The 14905-nt window shown below is 59.4% G+C and overlaps 2 protein-coding genes across 3 annotated transcripts; one reads left to right on the top strand and one right to left on the bottom strand.

The window, feature by feature from the left end:
* Positions 1-920: 920 nt before the first annotated feature.
* On the bottom strand, positions 921-3846 carry LOC105080947 (melanoma-associated antigen 10-like). 2 transcript variants are annotated; one of them, XM_074359264.1, is made up of 4 exons: positions 3332-3846; positions 2584-2666; positions 2363-2431; positions 921-2288 (listed from the first exon to the last, which is right to left on the bottom strand). In XM_074359264.1, exon 4 carries the CDS (start codon positions 2208-2210, stop codon positions 1410-1412), a length of 801 nt encoding a protein of 266 aa, XP_074215365.1. In that variant the 5' UTR covers positions 2211-2288; positions 2363-2431; positions 2584-2666; positions 3332-3846; the 3' UTR covers positions 921-1409. The 2 variants fall into 2 exon arrangements, with proteins under 2 accessions (XP_074215365.1, XP_074215366.1); XM_074359265.1 differs by having other exon boundaries at positions 2363-2666.
* Positions 3847-10577: 6731 nt separating this feature from the next.
* On the top strand, positions 10578-14905 carry LOC141576248 (melanoma-associated antigen 8-like). Its single transcript, XM_074358997.1, has 3 exons — positions 10578-10622; positions 13794-13892; positions 14090-14905. The coding sequence occupies exon 3, from the start codon at positions 14090-14092 to the stop codon at positions 14903-14905; it is 816 nt and encodes a 271-aa protein (XP_074215098.1). The 5' UTR covers positions 10578-10622; positions 13794-13892.

Below are 14905 nucleotides of genomic sequence, written 5' to 3' on the forward strand. Positions count from 1 at the left end.
AACGTGCTCTCTGGCCCTGAAGCCAGGACACAGGCTCAGCCTCGGAAACTCAGCAGCCCTCCACGGGACCGGAAGTGCCCGAGCACCTGCTCAGGTGGCATCAGGGACCCTGAAAGCCAGGACCTTCCTGTGCGGCAGGCAGCAGACTAGACACAGAGGAAGGATGGTTAACTAGTTTCTCTTTACAAATCAGGCTAGAATACCCACCAAGAACCATCTTTCATCTCCGAGGAGGATTCTGAGCTGTTTTGTATTCAGCCTCGGCGGGCGTTCCCTCCCTGCGAATTCCAGGACCATTCCGCACCTATGGCTTTGGAGTCTGACCATCGAGGGGAGCTGAGCCATCAGTGTAAGTGTCCAGCAGACCGTTTCCAAGAACACACCCCAGTAAATCCTACCCCGCGTTTGGGGCGGTTACCAAAGCTCTTCAACTATATACGCCAGGACGGAGTACACTGGGAGCCACATCAAACGCCACTCCTCCCTGCAGTTGGAGCATTCTGAGTGTCCTAGCAGCTCAGGCAGGATAACCAGGTCTCTAAGCATCCCTGAACAAGGTGCATCTTCCCCTCTCGCCCAGGAGATGTATCCACGATCCCAGAGGGACTGCTCACAGCAACCTCCCACCTGACACGTTCCTCTCACCACTAAAAGTGCCGTCTGCACGTCTGCCTGCCGCCACCACCCAGCTTCATTACCATCACCTCCCACAGAAGGACCCCCGCCCCCAACCCCAGCTTCCCAAAGAGAAGAGCAGAGGCTCGGTGAATGTGTGCGGATGAAGTGAGACGGTGAGCGGGGATCCTATTGATTCAAACTGATTTTCTCCTACTTTCTTAAATAACCCGTGGAAATCCAATTAAACATAGGGATATTACACGTATAAAATGACAAACAAGAAGGGATAAGAAGCGAGTTAATATTTTTACTTTTATTGTTCTAAATCTTCCCTCATCTATATTATTGCTAATTACTCTCACATTTCCCGAACAATTCGAATTGCAATTCCATATTATGTCATCCAGGATGACAGAAAAAAAAAAAAAAGAGACAGATTTCAGTCTCCTTTACAGAAGAGGAAAACTGTTGTGTTTGAACTGGATAAGCACACACACGTTGTGATCAATGTCATTCACAAAGTTAGATACTGAAGCTTATTAAATCTTCTATTAATAGGAACAGCACTGAAAAACACCTACAGGAAACAAAGATCAATTTCCACGTCACCATAAAGGACGGGAGGAGCCCAGAGATGCTGTACGCCGTGCCCCCCGAGCTGGCCCGGGCCCTCACTCCTTCCAAGGCTGACTGCTCGCTCTGCAAACACAGAGTGAAGGATGGACTCCCTTCCTGCCCGGCAGGAGAAGCTGCTGGACAGGGGCCTGGAGGAGCCCGGCTGCAAGTCTGGCTCAGGCCTCCTCTTCCTCATCGCTAGCAGCCTCATCTGACAGGGATGGGAAGGAACTGGGACCCCGTCTACTGGCCCTGTGTACATGCTCCAGGACTTGCAACTTGCTGATCTCCGCGTGGGCCCGGGGGCCCCACAGGAACTCGAAGCGAGCGGGATCGCTGTTGGCCACCTGCCGGTACTCCAGGTACCCCTCCTGCACCCACGCTTTGGTGATGAGCTCCCTGGGCTCCCCGTAGATGAAGTGCTCCCTCCCAGCACGCAGCCCCAGCTTGCTCAGTGCTCCCCACACCTCCTCCTCAGGGAGGCGCTCTCCCTCCAGGTGGATCATGCAAAGGAGCATCACCAGGAGGCCGTTCTTGGGCATGCTCTGCCCATCGCCCAGCATCCCATCACAGGTGAGGCCCAGGGTGGGGACCAGGACATACCAGTGGCCCCCGGGATCCACCTCCTTCACATCCACCCCAAAGACCAGCTGCATGTACTCAGAGGCCTGGCTGAAGACCGCAGGGAAGTGGTGCTGGTATTCTCTGAGGAAGATACTCAGCATTTCTGCCCTGGTGGTCGGCTGCTTCCTGTGATACTTGAGGAGCAGGAAGCCCACCAGGTCAGTCACCATCGAAGGCTGTGCATCATGGAGCAGGGACACGGCACAGGCAGAGTAGGAAGAGGAGACTGAGGAGGAGGAGGACCAGGGGGATGCGCCCCCCTCCTGCTCAGCCTCCATCTGCTGAACATCCATGAGGCCCCGGGAGTCTCTGGGGTCCTGAAGGTCTTCCGCAGCCTTGCGGAGCTCACTCATCTCAACGGGGGGCACGATGAGTGGTGTCGGGCAGCCGAGAGGAGCGAGGGAAGGGGTGACAAATGGAGACCCAAGGGCCTGGGGGAGAGAGGGTGTGTCAGCAGGCTGGGCTGAGAAACCCACCCTGAGGGGCTCTGACAAAGGCGACTTACAGGTCTCCTCTTCAGGGGTGCCCTCGGCCTCACAGGGGCTCTCCTCCTGGTGGACGGTCGTCTGTGAACCTGACGGGGGAAGTGAGGCAACTCCTCAGGGTGCTGCCGGCACCAGCCCGAGGTTCTGGGGGCGACAGGGGGTGTGTGGAGTGGACGTTGGCCTTGTGGGTTCCCGTCTGTTCCGGGAGCCCCCGGGTACACACTCAGGGCCCACACCTCACCCGGCACTGCCGGCCTCCTGTGCTCTGTGACCCGAGGACACGTGTCTCAGACCTAGGCTTTCACATCCCGGTGTCTGGAGACCCTGGAAGAGAAAGGAGGGGAGACCTCGGGTCTACACTGTGGTACAGCCCTGGACCCGCGTGGTGGCAGGAGGCCTGGGCTCTGGCAGGTTCCCACTCTTCTAGCACGGGAGGCCCTCTCCGCGCTAGCTCAGGGTCCTCACCGTGACTCCAAGCGGGACCTGGGATTCGGCTCTCCAACCACCTGAGGGGCCCTCCTTATAATCAGTCCGAGGTCTCTCTGAGACCTGGATGCGGAAGTCAGGACGCACCACGTGTGCTCATCCTGCCTGGGGGCCTCCCAGGGCTGCCAGCAGGGGCAGGATCGGTTGCGTCCCCCTGTTCTGGGGTCTCGGGTCCCCTCACTCCTCCCTCGGGGTCCTCACCTTGACTCTTGGCAGGAGTTGAGATTCCCCTCTCAGCCCACCTGAGGCCCCGCCCGTCATACCAGGACGCCAGTCCCTCTGAGACCCGCATTTCAGGAACTGCTGCCTGAGGTCCTCCCGCCCTATGGCCTCCCAGGACTGACTCTCTTCTGGGGTGCAGGGTCCCTGAGTGCTAACTCGCGGTCGTCACCTTCACTCCCAGGCGGCCCTGAGATTCTCTCCTCCGCAGACCTGAGCCCCCCGCCTCCCTTTCTCTATGTCCCCAGTCTCTCTGAGACCCGGATGCGGAAGTCAGGACAAACCTCGTGGGCCTGTCCTCCCCTCGGGCCTCCGGACAGCTGATAGCAAGGGCGCCTTTCTGTGGGGTGGCCTATCTTCTGGATCCCGGGTCCCCTCAGTTCTCCCTCAGCGTCGTCACTCAGGCGGCATGTCGTCTCCCCTCTGCCCACCCGTGGCCCCGCCCCTCATCCCAGGACCCCAGTCCCTGTGAGACCCGGATGTCAGGAAATGCCGCCTCTGGTTATTCCGACCTATGGCTTCCCAGGACTCATTATGTTTTAGGGTCCAGGGTCCCTCACTGCTCGCTCGCAGTCGTCACCTTCACTCCCAGTGGGACATCGGATTCTCTCCTCTGAATATCTGAGGGTCCCCCCATCTCACACAAAGTCCCCGGTCTCTCTGAGACCAGGGTGCCGCAGTCATGACACGACACGTGGGCCTGTCCTGCCCTCGGGCCTCCGGGCAGCTGATAGTAAGGTTCCCTGTCTGTGGATGGTCTGTTTTCTGGGTTCCGGGGCCCTTCCTTCCTCCCTCAGGGTCCTCACTTTGACTCAGGCAGCATGTGGTCTACCTTCTGGCAACCCGAGGCCCCGCCCCTCATCCCAGGACCCCAGTCCCTCTGAGAGCCCGGATGTCAGGAAATGCCGCCGGTGGTCACCCTGCCCCAAGGCCTCCAAGGTCCAACGCTGTCCCGGGGTGCAGGATCCATCCGTTCTCCCTCGGGGTCCTCACTTTGACTCAGGCGGTATGTAGCCTCCCCTTGGAACCCTCGAAGCCCCACCCCTCATCCCAGGACCCCAGACCCTGTGAGACCCGGATGTCAGGAAATGCCGCCGCTGGTCACCCTGCCCTAAGGTCTCCAAGGACCAACACTGTCCCGGGGTGCGGGATCCCCTGTTCTCCCTCAGGGTCCTCACTTTCACTCAGGCAGCACTGGCCTCCCCTTGGACCACCCGAGGCCCCGCCCCTCATCCCAGGACCCCAGTCCCTCCGAGACCCGGATGTCAGGAAGTCAGGACCCCACGAGTGCTCATCCCACCCAGGCCCTCCCAGGGCTGACAGCAGGGGCGGGGATCTGTGGGGCCCCTTCTGTCCTCCCTCAGCGTCCTCAGCTTCAGCCCTGGCGGGTCCTGGGACGCCCCCTTGTTGACCCGAGCCCACACCCTCACACCAAGGCCCTCACTGCCCTGACACCCCCAGGGGAGTCTGTGGACGCACATCAGGCCAACAGGCCCAGGGCTTCCCAGGACTGTGGACGCCAGGGGCTGAGATGGATTCCCCGGGGATCCCGCAGCCCTCCCTCTGCTCCCCACCTGGGCTCCAGGCTGGGCCTGGGCCCCTCCCTCTGCCCACCTGAGTTTGATCCCATTGTACTCAGACCCTCCCCAGGCAGGACCCCCGAGAGGGGAGTGGGGATGAGGGGGTGGGGATCTGATCCTCGCAACCCTGCCTGGGGTCTCCCAGGGGTGACCGCAAAACCGACCTGGATGCCTGCCCCCGCCCCCCAAGTCCCCTCACACGGTTTTACCTTGACTCCTGGCAGCGCTGGGCTCCTTCCCAGTGCAGACCTGAAGCCGGCCTCCCTCACCCAGGCGCTCACCTCTCTCACCTCGCAAGGGTGGGGCATCAGTGCACGTGACATCCGGACCCAGTGCCCTGGAGTCTCCCAGGGCTGTCGGGGGCGGGTGGGGGTGCCGGAGGTGGATTCCCTGGGGTCCTCAGGCTCCTGTGTCCTCACCTGGACTCCTGACAGGATCTGGGAGCCACCCTCTGCCCTCCTGAGACTGCGTCTCTCAGACCCAGCCTCTGACTCCCCGAGTTCGCTGAGGAGGTGGGGGCCGGGGACTGCTCAGCCTGACAGCCCCGTCCGGGGGCCCCCAGGATTCCCACGCGGGGCCGATTTGCGTTCTTAGGGTCCCTCTGTTGCGGGGTGGTTGGACCCCTTTGTCCTCATCCAGGAAGGTCCTCAGCCACCCTCGCACACAAAGGCTGCAGTCCCAGCAAAGATGCTGGAGGGGACCTGCCTCCTGGTGACCGTGAAGGGGCAGAGAGCAACACACCTTCCCTCGGGGGCTCCTCGCCAGCCAGCCTGACTTCGGAGACGGTCTGTTCGAAAGACTTACCTTTTCCTGAAGAGGCTGAGCAGTGGCAGGGGAGTTGCGGATCCCTTGCGTTGATGACTAGGTAATAGTACCTGTTCCAGAGCCGTGACTTTCACTTGTTAATTCTCATGCATAGTAAGAACTACATTTCTCATCTGCACCTACTGTGCGTGTATGTATGACACGTGTGCAGGCTGTGTGTGCTTATGTACACGTACGTCCACGCACCACCTGTGTACGTACTAGCGCGTGTATCTCGGTGCGTGTTTATATTTTACGAGGGCTCGTATGTACGTGCAGACGGTATACATACCCAAGGCGCAAAAGTGTGCCTGCTATAACCACGTGTGAGGTGCTCTGGTACCGCCACCTTATTGTCCGTCTCTCCCTTACGTTCTGTTTAAGTGATGTGTTTTGCACAGGCCAGTCCTCACGCAGGTTTGATGTCAGGTGGGTATTAGCAGAGACTCAGGAGGGAAATGCCTCAGCTGACCCATCTTTCTTGCTGTCCTGGTAGAGCCCCAGGGCTGAGGCATGTGTGTCCGGGGCCCTGCCCCAGCTGTAGGCACGAAACCGCTCAGAAGCGGGAGATCTTCTCTCCTACCTGTCCTGCCCTCTGCGTCTGTGCGGCCCACAGCCCCTCCCCCACTCCCTGCTGCCCCCCACCCCCACCCCGCAACGGACGAGTCAGCTCCCCAGTCAGCAGTCTTCCCCTCGGGTGTCCTCACGTTTTGTTGTTCACCTAGCGTTGTTCATACCGTGTGTTATTTTAAAGTCTTTATTTTTATAGCACCTTTAGGTGCACAGAACAACAAAGAGAAGGTACAGAGATTTCCCATTTACTTCCCGCCCCCACACCTACGTAGCCTGCCTCCTTATCAGCAACCCACCGGAGTCGTCCATGTGTCAGAATTGATGGACCTACGCTGTCACCTAGAAATTAGAGTTTCCCTTGGGGTTCACTCTTGGTGCTGCACCTTCCCTGGGTTTGGGCAAACGTGTATGACATGCCCTCATCACTGGGGTATCATGCAGACTATTTCACGTCACTAACCACCCTCTGCTGTACAGCGCTTATTCATTCCTCTCCCCACAGCGCCTGCAGACACTCATCTTCTTAGCGTCTCCATCATTTTGCCTTCACAGAATGTCACATAGTTGAAATAATACCGTATGTTGCCTTTTCAGAATCACTCAGTTTGTAATTGCATCGAAGGTTCTTCATGTCTATTCCTTGCTTGATAACTCATTTCTTTTTTGCACTGGGTGATACTCCATTTCCTGCACATACCAAAGTGTATTTATTCACCGACTTAAGGACCTCTTGTTTGCATCTATAGTTTGGCAATTCTAAGTAAAGCTGCTATAAACATCCACGTGTAGGTTTCTGTGCGGACACAAGTTTTCAACTTCTTTGGGTAAATACCCATATGGTTTCTGGATCATACAGTAAGAGTTTGTTTACTTTTATAAGATCCTGCCAAGCTGTTCCAATGTAACTGTACCATCTTGTATTCCCACCAGCAATGAATGGGAGTTCCTGCTGCTCCAAATCCTCCCCAGCATTTGGTGTTGTCACTGTACCAGATTTTCCCAATTGCAATACGTGTCTAGTTACGATGTGTGTGTGTGTGTGTGTGTGTGTGTGTGTGATCATCAAGTGACTCCTCACACCTGTTGATCACTAGGTATCAAGCTGGGAAAGGCACAGTCAAGCTAAAGATTTGGAGAATCCTGCCCAAAGCATCAGGAGGCAGCTTCAGTCACGCTGTGTGTGCGCAAGATTTTGTCCTCTGGACATCATTCCTAGTCCTCTTTCTAGGAGGAAAAGCAGAAGAGGAAACTGGAAAGTTCAGAGGAAAAGAACTTTAGGATGGCTCTAGGTAACTCAGATTGGTTCCCACCTTCAGAGACCGTGTGTGAGCCCAAACGCTTCTGAAGCAACCACGTGGCGGGCACATCCTCCAAGTCCGAGCTGTGACCGGGAGAACTTGGAATGTGGCTCTGGGTGAGGAAACGTTTCCTCGGGGGGCCAGGGGAAAGGCCCACGGCAGAAACTTTCCCTCACACTCAGAGAGTCCCAGAACACCCTCGCTCACAGAGCTCTGTGGTGGGCTGTGTGGATCAGGACGGAGCACGTGCAGAGGTCCTGATGCCTCCTCCCCAGGGCCAAGCCCCTCAGCACAGTCCATTCCCCTGCGCTGGTCCAGGGCCCCTGAGCGTCACCCATGCTGGGTCTAGAACAAGCTATGTCATGTCTAAGCACTTCTGGCACGCGAGGGGTCCCATTCCCAATAACAGTGCCGGTGAGAAGAGGAAACCCACCTGAGTCAGTGGACCGGGAGGTACACACTGGTTCAGAAGCCCCACAGTGTGGGGAAGGCACATCGTACACGCACAGTGACAACAGCTGCATCTACTGTCCACGTCCTTGGCCCAGACATTGTAGAGACACGTCACATCGTGTATAAACTCGCACCGGTGCTTTCAACGGGTACGATTACTATGCCCATTTGACGGGCAGAAATCGAGGCACAGACGGTTTCCATGACTGGCTCAGCTTAGCGGCCGCAGGACACACATTCAGTCTGAGCTTTGTGTGGGTCGAAAGCCCTGTGCCCCACTGGTCTGAGCCGACTCGCCAACACTCACGGGGGCCCCGGCTGTCCTGCACGCTGTCCTACCACCTGGTGCCTCATGCCACGTAGCTGAGAACACAGGGAAGCCAGGCATCGGTGCTCAGGAGAGCCTGACACCGGATTCTGCCCACGTGGCCTGTCCCAGCCCCGCGGGATCACCATCCATCCTGAAATGGAGACGGGGCCCCAGGAGGCGGGTCTGGGTCTAGGAGAGAGGGTGTGAGGATGGAGAAGGCTCCTGGATGTGGGGGTAAAGGCTCGGCCCTCTGAAGTCTGCTCTTCTGTTCGGGCTGGGGCCCTGCTCCCACTTCCTCCTGCCCACTCTGCTCGGCTTCTCTCCCAGCTGACTGGGGGGCCCACGTTCTCCTGCAGGCTCACTGCCCTGGGCACATGGGGTGTCAGGCAGGCGGCAGGCCTGTAGTTCAAAGCATGGTGCCCTTGGGTCCGGTGGGCTCTCAGGGCTCCCGCAAGGGGGCGGGGATCCGCGCCTCAGGGCCCTGGGCAGGCACCTGTGTCTGGGGACGGCCCAGGTTTCCACATGCGGCACACGTGGCATGTTTGGTCCATGTGTGCGGTGTGTGGATGTACGTGTACTTAAGCACATACAGTCTAGACATGTGATACAGATACACGCACAGTAGGTGCAGATGAGAATTGTGGTTCTTACTATGGATGAGAATTGACAAGTGAAAGTCACGGCTCTGGAACAGATACTATTATCTAGTCATCAACGCAAGGGATCCGCAGCTCCCCTGCCACTGCTCAGCCTCTTCAGGAAAAGGTAAGTCTTTCGAACAGACCGTCCCCGAGGTCAGGCTGGTTGTCAGCGAGTCGCCGAGGGAAGGTGTGTTGCTCTCTGCCCCTTCACGGTCACCAGGAGGCAGGTCCCCTCCAGCATCTTTGCTGGGACTGCAGCCTTTGTGTGCGAGGGTGGGTGAGGGCCCTCCAGGGTAAGGACAGAGGGGTCCAACCACCCGACAACACAGGGACCCTAAGAATGCAAATCGGCCCCGTGCGGGAATCCTGGGGGCCCCCGGACGGGGCTGTCAGGCTGAGCAGTCCCCGGCCCCCACTTCCTCAGCGAACTCGGGGAGTCAGAGGCTGGGTGTGAGAGACACACTCTCAGGAGGGCAGAGGGCGAATCCCAAGTCCTGTCAGGAGTCAAGGTGAGGACACAGGAGACTGAGGCCCGCAGGGAATCCACCTCCGGCCCCCCCCGACAGCCCTCGGAAACCCCTGGGCTCAGGGTCCAGATGTGACGGGCACTGATGCCCCACCCTTGGGAGGTGAGAGAGGTGAGGGCCTGGGTGAGGGAGGCCGGCTTCAGGTCTGCAGAGGGAAGGAGCCCAGCGTTGCCAGGAGTCAAGGTAGAACCGTGTGTGGGGACTCGGTTTGCAGGCATCCAGGTCGGTTCTGCGGTCACCCCTGGGAGACCCAAGGCAGGGTTGCAAGGATCAGATCCCCACCCCCTCATCCCCGCTTCCCTCTCTGGTGTCCTGGCTCTGGAGGGTCCGAGTCCAAGGGGACCAAGCTCAGGTGGGCAGAGGGAGGCACCCAGGCCCAGCCGGGAGCCCAGGTGAGGAGCAGAGGGAGGGCTGAGGGAACCCATGGAATCCATCTCAGCCCCTGGCGTGCACAGTCCTGGGAAGCCCTGGGCCTGGTGGCCTGATGTGAGTCCAGAGGCTCCCCTGGGGGTCTCAGGGCAGTAAGGGCCTTGGTGTGAGGGTGTGGGCTCGGGTCAACAAGGGGGCGTCCCAGGACCTGCCGGGGCTCAAGCTGAGGACGCTGAGGGAGGACCGAAGGGGCCCCACAGATCCCCGCCCCTGCTGCCAGCCCTGGGAGGGCCTGGGTGGGATGAGCACTCGTGGGGTCCTGACTTCCTGACATCCGGGTCTCGGAGGGACTGGGGTCCTGGGATGAGGGGCGGGGCCTCGGGTGGCCAGAGGGGAGACCACATGCCGCCTGAGTCAAGGTGAGGACCCCGAGGGAGAACGGAGGGATCCTGCACCCGGGACAGCGTTGCACCTTGGAGACCATAGGGCAAGGTGACCACTGGCGGCATTTCCTGACATCCGGGTCTCTGAGGGACTGGGGTCCTGGGATGAGGGGTGGGTCCTCGGGTGGCCAGAGGCTAGACGACATGACGCCTAAGTGACGACCCTGAGGGAGAACTGAGGGGACCCTGAACTCGGAAAAGTGGTCATCCAACACAAAGGGGCCCTTGCTAGCTGCTGTCCGGAGGCCCGAGGGCAGGACAGGCCCACGTGTCGTGTCATGACCGCGGCATCCTGGTCTCAGAGAGACCTGGCACTTAGTGTGTGATGGGGGGGGGGAACCCTCAGATCTGCAGAGGAGAGAATCCCAGGTCCCACTGGGAGTGAAGGTGACGACCGCGAGCCAGCAGTGAGGGACCCTGGACCCGAAAACACAGTCGGTCCTGGGACGTGATAGGGCGGCATCACCTCAGGCAGCATTTCCTGACATCCGGGTCTCTGAGGGACTGGGGTCCTGGTTTGAGGGGCGGGGCCTCGGGTGGGCTGAGGAGAGAATCCCAGGTCCTGCCGGGCGTCAAGGTGAGGACCCTGGGGGAGGACTGAGGGGGCCAGAGACCCCAGAACACAGTGGGTCCCGGGAGGTCATGGGGCGGCATCACCTCAGGCAGCATTTCCTGACATCCGGGTCTCAGAGGGACTGGGGACCGGGTTTGAGGGGCGGGGCCTCGGGTGCGCTGAGGAGAGAATCCCGGTTCCTGCCGGGCGTCAAGGCGAGGGCCCTGAGGAAGGACTGGGGACACCCTGGACTCCAGAATCGAGGGGACCCCAAGATATCTACCCCGGCAGGCAGCCCTCGGAGGCCTCAGGCCGGACGAGCCCATGGCAGCGTGCCGGGACTTCCGCGTCCGGGCCTCGGAGGGACTGGGGCGCTGGTGTGGGGAGCGAAGCCTCAGGTTGGGAAACGCGGGGCTGAGGGCCTGTCAGGACAGTAAGCAAGGACTGTGAGGGAGGACTGCGGGACCCTGGACCCCAGTACAGAGTCGGTCCTGGGAGATCATAGGGTGGCATGACCACAGGCACATTTCCTGACATCCGCGTCTCAGAGGGACTGGGGACCGGGTTTGAGGGGCGGGGCCTCAGATGGGCTGAGGTGGGAATCCCCGTTCCTGCCTGGCGCCACGGTGAGGATCCTGAGGGAGGACTGAGGGGACCAGAGACCCCAGATCAGTGGGGACCCGCCGAACCGATCCTGCCCCTGCTTTTCTCCCTGGGAGGCCCCAGGGCGAGATGAGCACACGTTGGTGTCTCGACTTCCCCATCCGGGTCTCAGAGAGACTGGGGCCTTAATATAAGGAGGGGGACCTCAGGTATGCAGAGGAGGGTATCCCCGGTCCCCCCGGTAGTCAAGGTGAGGACCCTGAGGGAGGACTAAGAGACCCTGCACCCCGGAACAGAGTCGGCCATGGGGGGCTAGAGGGCAGGATGGCCAAAGGCAGCATTTCCTGACATCGCGGTCTCAGAGGGGACAGGGATCCTGGTATGAGGGGGCGGGGCGTCAGATGGGCAGAGGACAGAATCCTAAATTACCAGGAGGCAATGTGAGGACCGTGAGGGAGCCTTTGCCCTTGTGCTGGGTCTTGGAGGCCCCAGAGCAGGGTGACCAGGTGAGATGCTTTCTGACCTCTTAACTCAGAGGTCCTTGGGAGGTGAAGTCCCTGGTCTGAGGAGTGTGGCTCAGATGTGCAGAGGGTGGTCTCCCCGGAACCCCCAGTAGGACTGGGCAGACCCCCTCCCCAGGTAGAGGGGGCCTCAACAGAAACTTGCTCCTCTGCTCCTTCCTGGGAGGCCCGGGTGTGAGTCAGGAGGCATCACCTCCCCACTTTATCCTCAAACTCAGTGCGATGGTGGTGTCGGCCTGCAGGGGACAACCTCATGTTAGCTGAGGGGAGGGTTCCAGGACTTGCTGGGAGTAAATGTGAATATCTTGATACTGAGAGTAGAGAGTGAGCCCACAGAATCCGGCCCTGCCCCCTGTCATCCCTGAAGTCCCTGGGCAGGAGTGGCCAGTGGTGCTGCCCCCTCACCTCTGCCCCAGGCTCTCAGGGAATTCAGACCTAGTTCTGAGGTTGGCAGAAGGAGCCACAACCGGTCAGCAGCAGAAGGACTCACAGGATGTGCCAGGACTCAGGAGAAGGACCCTTTGGGTGGATGCAGGGCGTGAGGAGACCCTCACCCCAAAAGAGATGGGAACTTACAGTGTCCGGCTTGAGCTGTTTCAGCCCTAGGAGTCCCCGGTCAGGTCTGGCCGGATGGGGCCTGCCATCACTTCCGTCACGTGGTTGGGGGTGGGGTATCTCAGGGTGTGAGGACCTTGGTCTGAGGGGAAACATCAGGCCAGCAGAGGGAGGAGTCCTAGGATATCCCACGTGTCAAGGCAAGGACTCTTCATGAGGACCAAATGTACCCCGCCATCTCAGGAGAGGAAGGACCCCACCGGCTCCAGCTGACCCCTGTTCCCAGCCCTGGAAGGAACAGTCAGTGGTGGCCCTAAGTGCCGTGCTCACTTCCATCCTGGGTGGGAAGGTGGGAGTCTTCAGGGAGTTGAGGTCTGGGTCTGAAGGGCAGATGTCAACTCATCATCCCAGGTGGGGGCAGGGGGGAAGAGCAGGCCCTGGCGGGAGTAAAGATGCATGGCCTCCAGGCACTGAGGGCACCTCCGCCCAGGGCAGAGGGGCCGATCCCCGCTGCCAGTGCTTCTGGGTTTTTCGGGGGGAGCTGGGGGTGGATGTTGTGTAAATGGATCCTGGGACCAATTTCCACGTAGGGGAGAGGTTCCCCAGACCAACGACAGTTCTCAGACAGCAGCAGAGTGTTCAGGAATTCAACCGCGTTCTGACACTGTCTAGCCAGAGATGGCATCGGACCCTCTGGTTCAGGCTCAGTCCTCCAAGACTGCCCTCCCCCCACCACTTCAGAAGCCCACCGCAAGGCAAGGTTCTTGCCTGTGCTGCTAAATGGCCAGCTGTAGGTTGGGGATTCCAACTCCCTCCTCCTTGGGTTTCCAACGCTGGTGACAAGTCGAGGCTGTTACGTGTCCTTCTGAAAGACCTGTCCTTCTGAAAGACCTTCAGAGGTTGCCACGCCCTCCTCCTCAGGTTTGGTTGATTTGCTAGAGTGGCTCACAGGTCTCTGACAAACATACTACTTCCTAGATCACCAGCTGAACATAAAGGGCATGAGTCACGAAGAGCCAGATGGAAGAGGTGCTAGGGCCAAGGTGTGCGGGAGCGGGGCCGACTTCCCCGCTCTCTCAGACAGCGCCACTTGCCCCAGCTCTCTACCTGCTCGCCAACCCAGAAGCTCTCCAAACCCATCCTTTTGGGGTTTGACGGAGGCTTCATTACATAAGCACGATTGGTTAAATCATTGGCCACTGGCAATTGAACTCAAATCTCCAGCCTTTCTCCCCTCCCTGGTGGTGCTGGGGAGGGGCCAAAAGATCCAAACTTTTAATCACATGATTGGCTCTTCTGGCAACCAGCCCCATTTTAGGTGCTTTGCAAACACATCTCATTCACATAAAAAACAAAAAAAGCACATTCATCACTCTCAACACTGAGGACATCCCAAGGGCTTTGGGAGCTGTGAACAAGGAACTGTGCCCAGAAACCAAAGTCAATGACCAGAGGTATCCTTGTCCTGAATCACAGCAGGAAAGGGGCCTCCTCTCCTTTCTCTCCCGCCTTTCAGGGAGGTGAGGACCTTGGTGTGAGAGGACGGGTCAGATCATCTGAAGGAACCACGCCTTGGCAACAGAGAGAAGAGTCCCGGGTCCTCCCAGGAGTCAAGGTGAGGGCCCGAGGGAAGGGTGAGGGGACCCGCACGCCCACAACAAAGATGGGACACCAAAGGAAACCTCGTTCAGCCCTAGAAACCCTGGGAAGGTCGATAAGCTTGTCCTCCCACAAGGCCACTGGGTCCCCACCTGTCACCCCGGCCCAGACTCCTGTCAGCTGCCAACACCTGTCATTATGTCCCTGGTTCAGATGAGTGAGCTCCGCCAGGCTGTGGAAGACCTTCAGGACCCAAGAGACGCCCAGGGCCTGGTGGATGTGCAGCAGCTGGAGGCTGAGCAGGAGGGGGCCGCATCCCCCCGGTCCTCCTCGTCCTCCTCGTCCTCCTCCTCCTCAGTCTCCTCTTCCTACTCTGCCGGTGCCGAGTCCCTGCGCCAAGGGGCAGAGCTTTCAATGATGGCTGACCTGGTGAGCTTCCTGCTCCTCAAGTATCGCAGGAAGCAGCCGACCACCAGGGCAGAAATGCTGAGTATCCTCAGAGCATACCAGCACCACTTCCCTGTGGTCTTCAGCCAGGCCTCTGAGTGCATGCAGCTGGTCTTTGGGGTGGATGTGAAGGAGGTGGACCCCAAGGAGCACTTGTACATCCTGGTCCCCACCCTGGGCCTCACCTGTGATGGGATGCAGGGTGATGAGCGGAGCATGCCCAAGAACGGCCTCCTGGTGATACTTCTGGGTGTCATCGTCCTGGGGGGAGAGGGGGCGCCTGAGGAAGAGGTGTGGGGAGCACTCGGTGTCATGGGGGTGCATCCTGGGAGGGAGCACTTCATCTATGGGGAGCCCAGGGAGCTCATCACCAAAGCGTGGGTGCAGGAGGGGTACCTGGAGTACCGGCAGGTGGCCGACAGCGATCCCGCTCGCCACGAGTTCCTGTGGGGGCCCCGGGCCCACGCGGAGACCAGCAAGTTGCAAGTCCTGGAGCATTTGTTTAGACTCAACAGTAAGGGTCCCATTTCCTTCCCGTCCCTGTCTGAGGAGGCCGTGAGCAATGAGGAAGAGGGGGCCTGA

Source organism: Camelus bactrianus, chromosome X (assembly GCF_048773025.1).
Source record: "Camelus bactrianus isolate YW-2024 breed Bactrian camel chromosome X, ASM4877302v1, whole genome shotgun sequence".
Taxonomy (NCBI): Eukaryota; Metazoa; Chordata; class Mammalia; order Artiodactyla; family Camelidae; genus Camelus; species Camelus bactrianus.

Excerpts from the sequence above, each read along its gene's own strand:
- LOC141576248 (XM_074358997.1), top strand. The coding sequence starts at position 14,090 with ATGAGTGAGCTCCGCCAGGCTGTGGAAGACCTTCAGGACCCAAGAGAC.
- LOC105080947 (XM_074359264.1), bottom strand. The coding sequence starts at position 2,210 with ATGAGTGAGCTCCGCAAGGCTGCGGAAGACCTTCAGGACCCCAGAGAC.